The following is an 18,262-nucleotide window of genomic DNA, read 5'->3' on the forward strand; positions in this document are numbered from 1 at the left end:
TTAATTTGCTGGCCTCTATCTCAACGTTTATAGTCCACAGCGCTTAAAAAACAAACGATTTTTTCTTAAAAAGCGTTAACTAGTTTATAAATGACCATTAACTTTCTGAAACAGAATGGGCTGGTAAAAAAAAGCGAAATTACTGTTAGACTATGGATAGATGCAAACAAGATGAGGTGAGTTGCTCATATTTAACCGCTAGATGGCAGAGCAACTTTAGGCTTTATGTTATTAAAATCCAGCATGACTCTAGCAGCTGCTTTAGCCTATACACCCTTGAGCTTACTCTGAAATCGGAAAACATGAGTTGAACTGGCGCATGAAACTTTTCTTGTTACTAAACAAGTATAAGACGCATGAAAACCTATTGCCTGTCAGTAAGTTGGGTTTACTGACCAGAGCAAACAAATGGCAATTCCCACTTGTATATTTGCATTTTCAAAATACAACATTTAGAATAAATACATGAAACATTTTGTCTTATCCTGTTCAAAAAAACACCATTACACATTTCCACACACAAATGAATGAAGCCACTTAAAATTATGAATGGTAAATATCACCTACAGATTCTATATATGTATGGGTGCAGACATGATATAGTTTCACAATGGAGTTGGTAAATTACACAAATGATATCAAAGTCTTGTTTAGGTCTGAGTGATGGCGCAAGCAGCATTGTTTTTCATTCACTATTCATGCTACTTTTTTTTCTTCACAGATTTTTAACATAAATATGTCAACATAAAATGACACACTGTTACAACATTAACTTGAAAGTAAGAACAAATAACTTTAATTATTCTCAGGATGAAAAGAGAGCATATAACCTCATCTCCAAAAACATGACAGCTCTAAAAGACAGAGTGCGCACGTCATACCGTGCGTACTCGCTAGAGGCGCTCGCACTGCTCTCTGTCCCTCAGTCTGAAAGTTTCCATGCAGGGATGGAGTGATTCTATAGCGGAGGGAAGAGGGCTGAGCCTTGGAGCTGCTACGGCAACTTGAAGAGAGCAGTGGGAGGAGGACAAGAAGGATTGATATAACAAGAGCGCCTGTCGATGCGCAGCGCAATTCTCACTCACTCCAAGTCTTTGAACCAAGACCGATAAAGGGGAGCGGGCTTTCCATTCATTTCAAGCGCAGACAACTTTTCTTCCGTGGCACTAAAGCTTAACCGTTAACCAGATAATACTCAAGTGTTTTTATGTTTTATTATTATTATTTTTTTGTAAAAGTGAAATACGAGACAACGAGACATCAGATCTGAAACTTTACGAGACCTCCGAGTTGAGAAGTTTTGTTTCCATAGAATTGCATGACATTTCTTTGAAGGACTTGAGAGCCTGACAGAGTTTCTTCACATACCGCGTGGTGTGGGATTTGGAGCTGAAACGGGGAGTTCTCAAATGCAAAAGTACATGTATGAGAAAGCAATGGCACAAGAGACAAGAAACGGAGGAACCTCTACGTTAAACAACAACAATGGTGTTGACAACAGCAAGAAGAAACTGCTTATAGCGCTGGACATCTTCTGTCTTCTTCTTGGTAAGTTTATAAATAAGTTTAGACTAAATATTCCTCCCTGTTATAATTTGAAATGTTTACTGTTTGGTCATACATCAGCTGATTTGGACTGGGGAAAAAAGTCAGATACTTTGCACACTGTATTCACACTAAATAAGCAGTAACAATAAACAAGTTAAGCTGGACCCGCGCTTTCTAATGATTGGCAATAAAAGCCTTATCGTTTTAAAAGTATTGCCTGTTATCTGCTGCCAGAAGACAACTTAATCTGCAACATCCCCTTATCATCCAGCTTCAACACACCACCCCATGCCAGGGAGGCACTGAACTAAATACTGATCACACTCAACATTTCAGACTCCTATTGTTAAAACTATACATTGTTTATATGCTGAAATCCAACAAATATGACGACACAATGAAATGAACGAGGTGATGTATTGTGTGTTGACACATTCATAAACGTATAACAAAACTGAAGCTGAAGTTTTACAAAGGTTGAAAAACAAAAACAAAATACACATTTCTGATTGACTGACACACATATGGTTACTCTCAGCTGATGTCATCACATAATATATTGATCATGTCAAAGTCCACAGAGCATCACTGGGACCGATGGGTTTATGCTTCTGCCGCCTGCCAACATGCCTGGGGCATAAATGTTTTGAAGTGTTGTAACCTGCCCTTTTACTGCCCTTTAAATAGCCCACGACACCCCTCCTGTGCCCCCATAACCTTGTTCATCTGACCCTAAAGCTCCAGAGGTGCAACTCCAGAAAGAGCTGTCCATACATAGAGATTACTGAAGTCAAAAAATCAAAGTCTAATTACGATATCGATGTGTGAGTGATGAAAGTGTCCCTGAAGCCGAGGAGATGGTCGTTACTGCTCCGATTTGCCCTAACAGGCAACTTGTTTGTGATGTAGAGTTTGTGTGTTAGTCCTAACTTGTTATTCTACAAGCGTCCCGTCCACATTCAGACACACACACACACACACATCAGTTATGTGTGTGTTGCTTTGATAGCTGGTTTGTTTTTGGCTGTTGTCACTGTAGCCCAGTCCTTTTACTTTTCTAGCGCCGGTGGCCCCCCTTTCTCTTCTCTGTTTTCAATCCCTCCATCTCTCCTTTCTCTCTTTTAGAAAAGGATTATGGGAGTCGTGCTTAACTTCTACACATTCTCTCCCAGAACCCTGCAAATCCCTGGCCAGCTGCCCCTGATCACTTCAAATTGCTTTCTCTCTCCCTTGCTGTCTCCAACTCTCTATCTAGCCCTCTTTCTCACTCTGTCCAGGGGAATGCGTGGAATAATTGCTTAAGCATGTGTTGTGGCAGGGGGAATGCCTCTCCAATCTAACAGGGAGAGATGGAGAAACGGGACCCGTGGCTGACCAGGCATTAGAGGAGCAGGTGGGAACCACAGCAACAGTTCAATGGAAAAACTGAAGCATCACCAGTAGTAAATATATGACATTGCCACACAGGAGCAGAATTTTATTGCCCGAGATGTTACAAATGGTGCAGATTAACTCCACATTTTCTTAAGTGCTGCGTGGAAGATCTGCCTGACAGACACCAAGTTTTCCAGTGGATTTATATTGGTTTTCTTATTAAAGTACCTCAGACAGAGATACGCTGTTTCATCTGCTCTCATATAAATGTAGATGAGCTTTGAGTGCATGTGGAGTGAATTTCCTGCATAAACCAACTTCCTTGAGTGGTAAAAAGCTCTATAGTCGTGTCTTCTTTGCCATGTAAGGAGAGCATGCACACATATACTTGTAAACACACGCAAATGCACACAATGCATGTAAACATGCAGATACACACAGACACAAATGCTCACACGCATTCTCCTTTGTCATGCTAAACACAATCTGGCTGTCCTATGATGATTGGTTGGCCCACTTTAGTGGTTTGGGGGGGGTTGGGGGGGTACACATGGGGGGTTTAGCAGTGGGTGGGGGGGACGAGGGGGTTAAAAGAGGGAAGGAGAAAGACCAGGAGAAAGGGGGGTTATCAGGGGGTCCTGAATGAGGAATGCGGGTGTGTAGAGGGCTCAGAAGAATGCATGATCTTGAATGGGCTTTGTTCTGTGTATGTGTGTGTGTGTATCAGTGAGGGAAAAGGAAGAGCTAGTGTACACCATACAACTAGTTAATGCATAAATATCTCGTTACCTTTGATTAGTTCCTATCGGCCAGCTGGTGCCACACACACACACACACACACACACACACACTGTTCTATACATTGTCACTCTCACACACTCACACACCCTCAGGCATGGCTAATGATTCTGTTTGCATAAAAGACATCTGAGGCTATCCATAATCACACGCATGGGGACACACACACCAACACACGTGTACAAAGTAAAAAAGGGTCCCTTCCTTCTGTTGCTTCTGGTAATCAAGGCTAATGATGCATAAACACAGCAGGATCAGAACAGAGAAGAATAACCGCACACACATGCACACACAATCACCCAGCACTGTACCGCTGAGACCAGAGTTACAGCGTACGCTTTTGGCAGCTGAGTTCAAGCATCATCTGCTGATTTCACTTTGGCTCGGGTTCCACTGTTACTGAGCAGTCAAGTTGATTTAGAAACGCTATAAGGAGCTCACACAAACACTGTACACTATAAATACACAAACTACACCGCAGACTGCTGAATTTCATTCTTCTTCTCTTTTCTCTGTCTCGCATGCTCTCCTGAACATGGCTGCACACGCTCCGATAGCCTGCTATCATCCAGTTTAAAATGGGTGTTTATTGTGAAAACACTCTCTGAAGAGACACCCGCTTGAGCTTTAAGGAAACCATACCTCTAAAAGTAGCCTCACCTAAACCCTGAATAAGTTTTACACAATGCAAAGGACGTTATCCATTGTGTGTTTGCCTGTGTGCGTTCATTAGTGTGTGAGAGGACACGAGGGATGGACTACAGTGGTTGAGAATGAAAGCCATTCAGAGTTCAAGCTGCAGGGTCCTTTTTATAAGAATATGCACATTGATTGTCCAGGATTGGCTCCGTCAACTCTCAGTCCTGTAGGCTGGTTTTAACAACTCCAGAAGGTCCGTCTGGATGTTGCTATAGAGACCAATTACTCTATTTATTAGACAGAGGATGGCTTAATATCTCAAAACTTGATCTATGTTGACCAAGAGCCTTTTTCCATCAGCATCTCACATTTCTTGCTATTTGTTTTGATCTGTGATACAGTCAGGTGTTCAGTGACATGATTTTCCATGAGCAACAGACGGGCAGATTGTTATTAGCAGCAGAGAGGAGTGAGACCTTTTGGTCCCGGGAAATCAGCTTCATAACCGGCCCTGGAGCATTAACCCTATATGGCTCTAGCCCACTCCTTCCTCCCCCATTAGCTGCTATAGCATTACAGCAGTCAGTCACACAGCCCCTCATTAAAGCTGGAGAGGTTTAACCTCTACCTCTCCAGGCCTCAGCCACTTCAATCCTGAGCCGCTCTACAAATATTTTCCAGAATTTCTAAAATTCTTCGTCTGACTGCAGTGCCGTGGCCAAAGACTCTTGATGTGACATCTGGTGCAGTTTTGTGAGTGAGTGAACCGGGGGGCATCGTATGTGTGTGTGCGTGTGTGTATAGTGTATAGCTCAGGAAAGGGTGGGAAACGGAAAGGTAGTGTCGGTCAGAGGTAGGTGTGGTTGTGAAATGAAATCCTGTCCATTTTTTGCAGCACAGCCCATTTCCATTCTTTCCCCCCTTCCTTCCCTCCCTGCGCCCTCTCCACTTGAGCGGTCTTCCCTCTTCTTGACTTGTTTTGTATCAATAACAAACCCAGAAATGTCATAAAAGAGCATTAGAAGAAAAAGACTTGAACACTATAAAAAGAACAGGTTAGTTAAGATGTTATGTGTGGATATAGTTGAGTACACTTCCATATTTAGTTTAATGGACCAAATAAATCACATATAAATGTAGCGGGGGTTTTTTAATACCTTGTGGAATCTTTCTGACAACAACAGATTAGTAGATTTTGCAAAGTGTGAAGTAGAAAACTGTAATCAAACAGTATGTGGGAGGGCCTTGCGCACAAACCCAAACAGAGGCTCACATCCAAAGCTGTTGACCTTAATCTCAGGTCAAATATTCCCACGGGTTTCTGAATGAGTCTATCTGTGCAGAGGCTGCAGTTTACTGAGAAGAGAAATGCTCGGGAGTACCTGTGGCTAGATTTTTATAGATGCTCAAAGAGAGCAAGAGTTAGGGCTAAGTGGGAAACAAGTGCCTGCAGGTACACACTTATACCGTTAGACTTCATATTCCTACACAAAACACTTTTTTTTCCATAATCTGCCATGTCAAGCTTCACTAATTTGGTTGTTTCAACAGTCAGCAGAACTTGTCAAGCTGTTACACATCTTTTTTTTGTGTGTTTCAGTCCCACTCTTGATGCTCCTTGTCAGTCCGTTCTTCTGTTTAGCAAATCAGGTCAAAGGTCAGGCAGAAAATAGACTCATATAGGACAAGTGCCTGCAGTTCTCTCTGTATGACATTTCCTGCTCTCACACACAGCCTTGGGCTTGATGCAGACATTCACTGGACACGCACAGAGGAATATGTAACATCAATCTCAAGATTCACATATGTTACCTCATTTGAACTGAGTAGCCTATAGAGAGTCGATATGTGTATGGTATTTACAGTGTGATTACATCAGCATATGTATGCCTTTGTGTTATCTGTGGCTTTAGGGGATGACCTGTGGTGAGTAGTAGTGTGTATAGCTGCAGGACAAGGTGAGGCCAGGGCTATTTAGAAGGTGAGGAGTTTCCTCTGGCAGAAGAGCATCATTGTGTTATGTAACAGATAAAAGATCAGCAGATGCTCATGACAACAGTCGTGGCCATAGGGCTACTAGCCTTCCAAGAATGTTTGTAATTTTAAGATTGCATTTTTGTGTGGACGTATATTTTTGTATGTGTCGTGATGGAGAGTAGTGGTGGTTTTGTGGCAAGACTGGTTAGTGTGCATGAGTGTCGCGTTTCAGCCTGTCATTGTGACATGTGGCTGGTTTCTGCTGGTGCAAGAGTTAAATGACAAACCCCTGGGGTTTGTGTCTGTGCAGGGTTGCTATTAGAGGTGTGTGGGTGTGAGCGTGTGCATGTGTGCCCTGTGGGGTTTATGAGGAAGAGGGAGCGCCCAGAGCTGTCATTAGACGGACTCTACAGTACCGCCTGAAGGGTGAAACAGTCTGTGCATGTGTATGCCTATGTCTGCAATGTGTGTGTGTGGGTAGCATGTGTGAGGCATCTGTGGCTCGATTTGTGTGTGTGTTGTCCCATGTGGTTCCCGTGGGCAAGACGAAGGCATCAGGGTGACTGATGTGACTGTGTCTCTTTGTGCTGGTATAGAAACCAGACACACTCATCTCTTTTAACTCTTTTATCATGGTCTCCGTCCTAGCAAACAATTAAATTGCACAATTAAACAAAGACTCAATTTTGACAACAGATGAGCAACAGCTTGTAGTTTACACTTTGAGTACAATAGTGTAATAAAGTCTCTCCTGTGTCTCTCCACGCTCCCATCTATGATTATAACCTTCTCAGGTAAACACCCTCCAACTGCTTATTTAGATAAACCAGGATGACTGGGCAGAACCCTACCATAAACTTTTGTTAGCAGTCATTCTTGTGTGTGTTTAAGTGTTTAAGTGTGTTTGAGTTTGCATTGCATGTTGTAAATGAACATTTTGTGGAATTTTGCGTGTGGGCACTAAGCTCATTCATAAACATCTGATTGTCCATTACGCCCATCAAAATTAGAACTCTGAGGTTTGCACAGTTGTACTTTCTTCATCAGACTTTCTGTCTTTCTAGGATGATACCTGGTCATTTTACTTATAGTAGCTATATTACATGCAGTTATATTAGTTAAAATGGGATCAGGAGCTTAAAAAAGAACAAAATACGACGTTCCCAGCCCTTCTGAATGCTACTAGCACTTTAATGTAAATGAGAGCTGAGGCGGTAGATGATCTTATACAGCAGTGCTTCATCATAACAGGCAGGCTGAGAGCTGCAGGCCTCATTACATCTCTCTGTTACACCACATTGTCCTTGCCGGGGCCTCCTCCCTGCTGTTACACAGGCCTCTCTGTCTGTCACTTTCTCTTACTACATTGCCCACTACAATCCTCTGTATTTGTGTGTGCACATGCTGTGTGCATCCAGAGATGGGGGGTTGGGGGTCAGGGAGATTTCACTGAGAACAATACCCCTTTTGATGCATCTCAGAGCTCTTTGTTTCGTTAACGAGGACCAATAGGCCAGTGGCAGACAGAAGGAGGATGAAATGGAGGGAGGGAAAAAGTGAATGAGGTAGAGATGAGAGAGTGAGAGACCCTCCTCACTGGGCACTCAAGGCCGCTTTATTATCTGTGAATGGTTTATGGCTGTTGTTGCTTCTAGCAGTATTGTCAGCCGGATAGTGGGCTGTAGTGCTTATCTGCTCAGTTGTGGCCAGCGCAGAGCAGTAATCAGCTCAGCATCTTTATTGGTGAAGGCCTTATCTGTGCTGCAGCCACTGAGCCCTATCCTGTTTACATACAAAGAAGAGGCTGGGCTGAAGAGACTCCCTACTACTAGTAAATATCATGCAGAACATTCACACTGTAGCTCCAGTTTAACACCTATTGTCTCAGGACAAACACGGTCCATGTTGTGCACAGAGGTGAGAAAGATATTGAAGGAGCAGATGAGGGGAAAGAGTGCAAGAAAAGGGAGGTGAGTAGTGAGTGAAGTTTTAGGAGCATTATCCAGACAAAGGCGTCAGGTTTCAAAGACTCCACAGCCCTCTTCTCTGCAGCCAGGCTTTTGTCCCAGGGGGTAATAATGCCATTATGGCAACAACAGAGGAACGCCCAGCCAGCCACCCAACCAACCAGCCAAATAGCCTGATCTGGCCCCTGGGCACTGCTCAAGTTTCCCCTCACTGGAGCAGCTGTGCGTCCATCCTCCTATTTCAACTGGCAGTGCGGCCAAGCATTAGGAATGTCTTGATGAGTTGTAACTGATCTTTTTAAAACACATTATAAATATCCTCTCCTTGCTAATGTGGACCAGAGTTGATTTCTCCACAAAACAGTGTCGAATCGATCATCTCTTCATATGTGCCTACAAGCCAACAGCAACACGGGACCGGCAGATATGAGCCCCTCATTCAGAGGCTGCCCTCGCAGGTGCCTGCTGGTAAAAGTCCCCTAGAGAGTGTCCCGACAGATGCCTGTGTGTAAAAGGCATTTATTCCTCTGAATAAAATCTCTCTGAGTAAGCACATGCTTCAGCCAGCGGCCCCCCGGTCACCGCAGCATTCACACAGAGGGGGAAAAAGGACAGGGATTCACTCTGTACACCACTCTGCTGACCTCAGCCACTCCTGTGTGTGTGTCTGTGTGTTTGTGTTTGTGTATTTGTGAACTTTGTACATGTGTGAGACACATCAGCAGCTTGTGGAAACAAAGAATTGATATCTAGAGCCAAACATCTGTATCAGTATACATGTGTGCATGTTCATGCATATTTTAAATGTAAAAAACAGCAATTATGTGTATGAATTAATCCCGGGTGGGTTTTTTTCAGAGCTGGGTTTGTTTATTTGGATTACGAGAACATTTTTAAAGCTCTTTGTGGTTGACAACTTGAAAATGTTTGAGAAAGGCTTTGCTGAAGTTGCCAGTGGAACCACAGTAATCCACTTTAACACCCACATCGCCACACACACACAGGCACACACAGATATAATAGGCTGTGCTACAGTGACATTTGTACCCTGCTCTTGTGTGTTACAGTATAATCCTAGAGCCATGTCACATCCCTCACCTTTGACCCTTGGCCCTGTAGTTACTTCTAGGGTCTGTCAAGAGCCTCAGCTAACCTATGCACTCTATTCCCAAATGTCTGGAGGGCCACACATACTCATTCTCATGGCTTTAGTGACCTGAAGATAAAGTTAACTGTGTGGGCTTACAGCAGTTGTAGTGTTGGATGTGTGACAAATTTCATAACATCCGAGGCATCTGCTTGGGTGGCTTTATTTAAAACCTCAGAGGTCACAGCAGTGTTTTAGTTGAATGCTGATGAATGAGTGTGTGACCTCCCTAAATGTTAAGATGAATATTAAGACAGTCTCTTTTGCTAAAGACACAAGCCTGTTTGGGTTACTATTAATATAATTAATTAAGATTTGAATATTATACACAAAGGCTCATTAACATATACCATGTGTACCATATCTCCATAGAAACTTGCCCAAATGGTGATGTCCTTACACTGTTGCCAAAGAACTGGCTTCCTGCTCACCTGCCTGGGTTTTTGGCAGAACAATGTTCACCAACAAGTGGACCTGGCAGTGAGCCACTCATTCTCTCTGATCCCTGCTTCTTATCAGATACACACAAACAGCACACACGCTCTCATAGTTCGCACACACAAGGCGCCAGCTAATCTCTCTCATACAAACATATACATATATTCCCTCGAGATTGCACACACACATACACACACCACAACTGTACTGTGACTTGTAGCTGGAAGAGGGTATTCATTCAATTCAATAGACCAGAGAGACTCTGCTAATGCAAGTAATTGAATAAAGATACTGTCTGTCTCTCTCAGACACACAGTCACACGCATATAAAATAACCACAATACAGTATCCATACATACTTCTTTTTAGCGATGGAGGGGCACTTTTTAGCGACATAGCTTATGTTGCAGGGTGTGTATGGAATTGATAGAAGTATGTCAAGCGTTTCCTCAAGAGACTGGGACTGGCCTGAAATAGACAAGCGAAGGTAATGGATCTGTACACATTAGCCACATCTCTCTGTCACAGCAACAGACACACACGCACACACACACACACACATCCACAGATCAGGTTATTCTATGGTTTGTGGCAAGAAGTGTCCCAGGTCCCGGAGATGCATTGTTATGTAAGGGCATTAAAAGGCTCAAATACACTGTTATACATACTATTTGTGTTTGGTTTAATCCATTCCAAATATGATTGAATTTAATAATTATTTTTGATTAACCTGTCAATTAGTTTGTAGAGTTATCAATTAATAATTTAGTCTATACAATATCAGAAAATACCGGTAGTGAAAAATGCCCCTCGAGTTTTAAAATAGTTCTGTTTAATTTACAGTAGAAAACCCAAAGACATTTAATTTAAAATATAAAACTGAGAAAAGAAGCCAATTCAAACATCTGAGAATCAGAAAACATTTGGCATGTATGCTTAATAAATTACTGAAATAATGGATCAGTTATTAAAATAGTTGTCGGTAAATTGTTTGTCTGTTTTTTCTTTTAAAAGAAACATTCTCAAAAATGTTTTGTCAACACAAGCAGCGATAGAAGAACTTTGCATAAATTGGCAAAATGTTAACTTAAATTAGGATCTATCAGATCAAACAATAAGTAAACAAGATTACTGTGATACAAACACGTTTCAGTCTGTACTAAAATGCATTGATATACAGCCTTGCTCAGAACTGAGCCACTGACTCTCAAACAGCCATCGAATCTGTTGCAGAGCAGTGAGAAAACTCAGAGAAGAAAAAGTTTGATTGATTGACTGGCCAGTCTATGGAGTCAAGACCCCCAGGGCCTCCACCCTCTTTAACTTTCCTCTGAATTGTCTACTCTCTCCTTCTCAGGACGGGTCACATGGCATGTTTGAAAGACAGGAGGAGGAAATCCTCCATTAGAGCAGACCACAATACCTCTTCCTCTGCCCCTCTCCGCCTCCCATTCACCTCTCACACTCACTGCTGACACTCTAGCTCGCTCACTATAATCACGATATCATTCTAATCCTACTTCTGAAAGCCATGAAAGCCCATTAAAATATCAATAGAGGTCCAGAGGGGTGGGAGTGATGAGAGCAAGAAAACGGGAAATTTGCCACTATAGTCTCCACGGACACGCAGGTGTTGCTCTACAGGGATATTAGTGCTGTGTCAAGGGAATTAACCTTTTGAGCGACACAGAGCTTTAGCTGCTGTAAGACTAGCTATTGTTTCCTGTTCTGGCAAGTACAGTCGGTCTTAAGATGATGACTGACTGAAAATAATAGAACTGATCCTAAACCTGCAGGGCAGACGAACTTTGAACTTGATAATAATCAACACTGCTGAAATGTGAAATACATTTAAATGCAAATCCCAACAAATTCTAACACTGTTGTAACCTGATAAAAGAAATACATTTCTTTTCTTTATGTGTGCGGGAAATAAAGAAGCAGACCTGGAGGAGATTTGTTTTGTGACTTGGTCCTGCTAATCTAACAGCTCACTCGCTATACCAAATTTAACTCCAAAGCCAATCAAACAGACGCTAGTAGGATAATCTCTCACACACACGCACATGTGTACATACACACATATGTACACATACAAACCAAGCTGCATAAAGTGCACACATACCACATATAAACACACGCATACATGTGTACTGCTGTGATTTCTAGCAGGCAGTGGAACGTGAACATGTGAGTGGATTTACTGATGGAAAATAAGTACAGTACACACACACACACACACTTACATTTACACACAAACGCAAAGGCCCTACCATGACCTCTCTCTCTTCTTTCACACACACACACACGCGCGCGCGCACACACCCGTTCTCTCTCCATCTGACTTGAGGTGAGTAATCTTTAGTGGTCTGCAGAGAGAAATGCATGACAGGATCTGATAAGACAAATAGAACTGTTCCCCAACTTGCCGAACCACCCACTTAGGATGTGTTTTTCTTTTTTTCTGACTACATTCACCATAGTTTCTGGCCCTCCCTCTCTCTTTCCCTTGCTCTCCGAGGGGCTTTTAAAGCCCCAGTTATTCTTGGGCGCCTGTGTGTGCAGTTAAAAGCAGCTCAGTGGCTCGATGGCTCATCAGGCTCATTAGCCCTAAAGAACACAAAACACACAACTTCTCTGTCAAGGCAGAAACATCAAAACCGAAGGAAGAAAACAGATAAAATAACTGCAAAAGTTGTAAATTTAGTTTTCTCTGTGTCAGTAGTGGAAGTCATGCAAGACTGTTTGTAAGCCGTTAAAGCTGCCTCTCCCCTTCATTAGTGAAGATGTGAGAATGTCAGGCATCACTGAATCTTACTGACCTCATGACAGAGCTTGTAAAACAGTTGTTTTTTAATTCACCGGCGAACTGCAGGCCTTTGCCAACAGCCCAACCCACCTCTTTCTTTTTCTCCCCTCCCTGTTTTTATCTCTCCCTCCTCTGACACTTCCACATTTCTCTTCCTCTCTCTCCGGGTCAACAGGCCCTGTGAAGGTCACTCTCTCTTTATCCCATTGGCATAAAAGAAGCCATATTTCTTCATGCCAACATGGCTCAGATGGGCAGCAGGGTTCATGCAGGAGTGTGTTTTAGTTTGAGATGTTCATGGACTGACTGTGGTATGAGGAGAATGCCCACATACCGGGCTGTTTTCAGGAGATGGCATGGGGGGCAGCACAAAACAGTTTGGCATCTCAAGGCTGGGCAGCTGAGAGGGAAAGGCAGCATGCGGACAGAGAGGCTTTCATAAATTCTCAATAGATAGTGTCGAGGTGCTCAATTGCTCGCTCTCGCTTTCCTTTTTCAGTCATTCAGCTGATGGACTTCCAAGTTTCCCATGCTGTTCTCCGATCGGTTTTAGCCTTTAAGCACTGGTTAGCATGTATGTGTGTTTGTGTTTCCCATGTCTGTTAAGCCCATGACCTCCTTTCACTTCTCCTCATTAGCATGTGAATCCCAGCTCCACAAGTAGGCCAGAGTGAAGGGAGAAGGAGGAGAAAATGGGAAAAGCAGAGTAGAGACTGGTGTGAGAGAAAGCATGATCCGATTTATAAAAAGGTTTTTTTTTCCCCAGTGGAGTGTTTACCCAACAGAACTCAGTTTGTGCATGGACTTAACGCATGGGAGTTCTCACTGTGTTTAAGGTATTAAACTGTAGCCGAGTTCACAGGGACATTAAGCTGAAAGACTCCTATGAACACAAACGCATATTTGCACCAGAATCCCCTCATCTCAAGTCATTTTGACTGTCCTGCCCTCCCTTGCCCCCATAATTCTGTGTGAACAGGCTCACCCAAAGCCAACCTTGTCTGTTGTATGGACAGTGTGGTTCCTAGACACCACCAAAGCCTGGCCCAGCCCTGTGTGGGACCACCAGCAGCCTGTTGAGCCCTGGCGCTGCACCCTGTTTGTGCAGGTGCCTGCCTCAATGACCATCCCATCTGCTGCCCTCTGCCAACCACTAAAGAGAGAGACTGGGAAGAGAGAGACAGCCCACCTCATTTACACTTAGATGACAAAACAATATAAAAATGCTTAAATCTCCTTAAGCCATTTAATGGTTTTGTTATGTTCAGATGAGAAGAAGGTGCGTGCCAGCAAGATTCACAAGATTGGGCTTCAAAGTTCATTCTTGATCTTGAAAACAGCAGTTGACAAAACAGTCAAACGTCAAGGTCCATTTAGTAGCACCTCTGGAGCTTCAGATCATATCATGACCTTCATCAACAGATGGAGTTTCAATTTCAATTTTTATTACAATTTTTTTATGGACTTCTTGTCCATGTTTTTTCAAAGTTCATTCTTGACATCAAAATTCTCAAGCATTTTTTCACGCTGTTTTGTTTTGTTGTTTTTTTGAAAAAAGTTTTCAAAGCGATTATTTTCTGTGGTCAAAAACCAGCACCACCACATTTCTTAATGCAAAAAGAAGGAAAAAACTGAGAAAAATAGATCATTTTTCCAATTGAGTCATATTAGTGTGGACATAGCCTAAATGTCTACTCACTGGTCAGGTAGACACCTGAGGCAACATGTTCTTCTTTCAAGTGGGAGCACATGACACTGAGTGGATGTCAAGGAGCCTGAGAGCCTTTACTGCATGTCTGCATAAGAAAGTGTGTTCTGAGGTTTTTAAGAATGTACACGTTCACACGAGTGGTTACTGGTGAATGCTGTGTTTTCTAGGACAGACCAGTAACACAATCTCCCTCTCCCATTGCTAGTGAGACACCGGCCGTGGTTCTCAGCCGCATTAGAAACATTCATGAGTGGATCACTGACTTTGACCCAAATGTCAAAAATCCCTGTGATGTGAGCTAACCACATGAACCGCATGCGGGAATACTTTCTGTGCACTCTGATGTTGAATGTATATATTGGTGTCTCTGTGTGTTTGTCTTGAGGACGCCTTCGTGTCTTGAGCCCCCTCTATTTATGAACTACTACGGTCGTACGTATAAACGCCAAACATGCTCTCATGCAAAAAAATGTTCCAGAGTTGGGTGGGCTTAGTTTTGTTTTCCTTGGTATTCACACATTTTAAAATGCCTTAAGGGAAACTTAAAAAAGTCCTAGCCAGAATGTGCACGCCTGTGTTTGTATTCCTTTGATTTGGAGATATGTATTTATTTTCCCTTTGTCAGAACAGAACATGGGTGTGCAATCTTGACCAACCAAGCTTGTAGCACTGCTTTCAACTATTTGTCTGTTTGTTGTTGAGGTAATTCAGCAAAGTACCATTAGATCCTTATCATTGAGAATAGTTTCCATCAAATAAGACTTTTCAGTGTCTCTCTACCTGGAATTGCATCTTCTTCCCCTGCAATCCATAACACTAAGCTCCTCACATTGTATGGACATAGTCCTTGTGTTTCTTTTGTCTTCAATAATGGACCCCCAGCCCTGAATGTCAGCATGTATTTGCTCTGTCAGGAGGGGGGGATCCCCTGATACTAAAGGATAAACCTCATTCCTCTATAGCCGGGTGTCAGAGTCAGTGTCAACAGGAGCAGCAGGAGAGGGCTTGCTGAGTAAACAGCTTGTTAGCATGAGCTCACACACACCTGTGGAGGTTTGTTTGTTAATGTGTGTTTTAATGTTTTTTCTTCTTCTTCAGGTTACAGGTAAGTGAAGTACATGATGCAATTTATGATTCCAGGTAGAAGGTGTGTCTGTGAGTGAACTTCATGTATGTGTGTGTGTTTGGGTTCATCCATCCATCCATCTGTGTGTGTGTATGTGTGTGTGCGTGTAGCTATGCTGCCCAGCCTGGTTCTGCATCGTGCCTATGTTCGTCCATACCAGAGGGGTCTCTACTGCAGTGACTCCAGCCTGAGCTACCCCTACAAGAAAAGCACCATACCCTCCTCGGTGCTCACTTCTGTTGGGTTGACACTGCCCGCGGTGTCCGTAAGTCCCCCCGCACACAATGAGCACTCCATCTTGGGGAACACTGTGGTCAGAAACAGGGAGGGCTGGAGGTTCATTATGGTGGCTGTGAAGGAGTGACAGCGCTACGTGAGATCTAGTAAAGTTTGGAAAAGTTCATATAATGTTTAACTTGAGTCATAGCTTGTAATTTATGGTGTCAGTTGCATCTGAATCTGTCACTCCTTTGCTCTAAGCCGGCCCATACATGATATCCTTAAGCCACCCACTTCTGCAACATCCCATGATCCCCTGGTGCCAGTGTGCTCCTTGTGCTCCCCCCCTGTTCTCTCCTGTTTATGTCTGTGTCACTGACCTGGTGCTTTTATGCTTTCTCTCTTCTCTCCCTCTTCCTGTCTTTCTCTCTCTCTCTGCTCCTCTCTCTCTTTGTGTCTTTTGTAGCTAGCCTGCCTTTCCTGATCATTGAGACTAGCACCATAAAGCCGTACCAGCGCGGGTTTTACTGTTCGGACGAGTCCATCCGCTACCCCCAAAAAGAGGGAGACACCATTAGCGATGCCGTGCTTTGTGGTGTTGGCATTCTTATTGCCATCATCTCTGTAAGTCGACCTCCACACGTCCATCTGTTTTCTGCTTTTACTCAAATTTAAAGTAACTTCCAACATAGCCTTACTAACATAGACTCTAACTTGAAAATTAGTAGCAGATATCCCTTAATCAAAAAGTTTGAGTGATTTCTTATCATGCAGTATTTTCTAAAATACTCCAGTCTTTTTCTCTTAATGTGCTTTATATGTCTTCCCCCTTCCATTCTGTAATGTTTTCTTCGTCATACTTTATTCTTCCGTAGCAACTTTGAGTCATCCAAACCGTTTGTGGCCTGTTTTTTATTACTTGAGAGGCCCCCCAAGCGACTTTCAGAGAAGTGTGTGTTTGTGTGTGTGTGCTGACGCATGCATGCCAAAGACCAAAGAGGTTTTATGAGCTCCTGGTCCATTCTCAAGCCTCCCACTCGTATCCCTGCACCCTAACTCCATGCCCCAGTGCCCTGCACATTACTCAGGGTGAATATGTCAATGCTCTCTCCCATGCCTGCAGTGCTTTACTGATAGCCTGAGGAGGCTCACGAGTTAGCAGCATGAAGTCTTCATTCCCATAATGTAGTGCCAGCAGAATAGAGGGGGGTCAGGGTTAGTGGAAACATGTTATAATGACATGTGGTGGGGTATGTGTGTGTCAGTAAGTGCCACGTGGTCAGGCTAGATGATCTTTACAGCCCCCAGACTCTTTGTGGCACAGCCCCCTCATAAGTTCCCAGACTGAGACGTCGCTTCACCTCCGTCTCCTCACCATCAGCGTGGTGGGCACACACACAGACACACAGACACAGACACACACACACACACACACACATACACGCACACACACTGTACCAGCTCAGCTCTTCTGCTTATTAGAACCAGGAGACTGTGTTTGTGTTAGTTAGTCCCCTTACATGTTCACGTGTGGGCAAAGCTGGCGTGTCTCACACAGCTGTGTTCCATTAGTGGCGTCTACTGCTATGCCGACACCATTCCTTTAACGCACACACGCTCACTCATGCAGGCACACACTCACACACTCACACACACACACACACACACACACACACACACTCACACACACACACACACACACACATACTGTATATGCACAAATATACATGCACTGGTAGCAGATTCCAGTTGGGCCTGTTGTTTATCCCCACTGCAAGGGAAATCCCATCAGTCCCGCTGGTCAGACAGTTCCGTGTCTGACAGGCCATGTATCCACTGTGAGAAACAGAGTTAGCAATAGCGAGATAAAATTCTATAAGCATCCATCAGGCATCTGCTCTGATCAGAAATGCCTGCCGTGTCTATGGCAGGCCCTGTCTGCACTCAGACAACCAGACACATACGTATAAACCAAGATGAGGCGATAAGAGAAGAGGTTTGAATGCAAATGTGGACAATCCAAATAAACATCTCAGGTCTGTATCAGCCTCCTGTGGTTCTAATCTCAGCTTTCATCAGAACAACTCATTGACAATAGCACACAAACAATCACACAATTATACACCATGTTTATTTGTTCTTGCTGTGAGCCTGCCAGCTGACCACCCAATAGTCAGGATAGGTGCATTTATGAAGCCTAGCAATAGATACACACAATACATGTACATACACAAACAGTACTAAGATAAGTAAGATAAGACAGACTTTATTGTCCCAGTGGGAAATTTGCATTGGACATCACAGTGTCTGTAGTATAAAATCACAGCAAAAAACAATAAACAAAAACAAATACATTAAATCATCAATTGCACATACCCATCTATATTACAAAACCTACACACATAAGTACGTACATATCTGTTGTAACTTGATAGGATGTCTGGGAAACACTGAGCCAGTAGATGTGTACACATTTAGAGTCTTAATGCCATTCACATTCACATCACCG

At 43.3% G+C, this 18,262-nt stretch overlaps 1 protein-coding gene across 2 annotated transcripts in view; it reads left to right on the forward strand.

The window, feature by feature from the left end:
• The first annotated feature begins 944 nt into the window (after nt 1–944).
• The window catches only part of plpp3 (phospholipid phosphatase 3), a 31,279-nt gene continuing 13,961 nt past the window's right edge, over nt 945–18,262 (forward strand). Inside the window, exons 1-2 of one of the 2 annotated variants that reach the window (XM_067597503.1) lie at nt 945–1,548; nt 15,645–15,799. In XM_067597503.1, the coding sequence (XP_067453604.1) occupies nt 1,410–1,548; nt 15,645–15,799 (294 nt within the window). In that variant the 5' untranslated portion in view covers nt 945–1,409. Of the gene's footprint in view, nt 1,549–15,644; nt 15,800–16,219; nt 16,378–18,262 lie in introns of both variants that reach the window. The other variant, XM_067597501.1, reaches the window with a different exon arrangement.

The sequence above is a fragment of the Thunnus thynnus genome, chromosome 8 (genome assembly GCF_963924715.1).
Source record: "Thunnus thynnus chromosome 8, fThuThy2.1, whole genome shotgun sequence".
In the NCBI taxonomy this organism is placed as follows: Eukaryota; Metazoa; Chordata; class Actinopteri; order Scombriformes; family Scombridae; genus Thunnus; species Thunnus thynnus.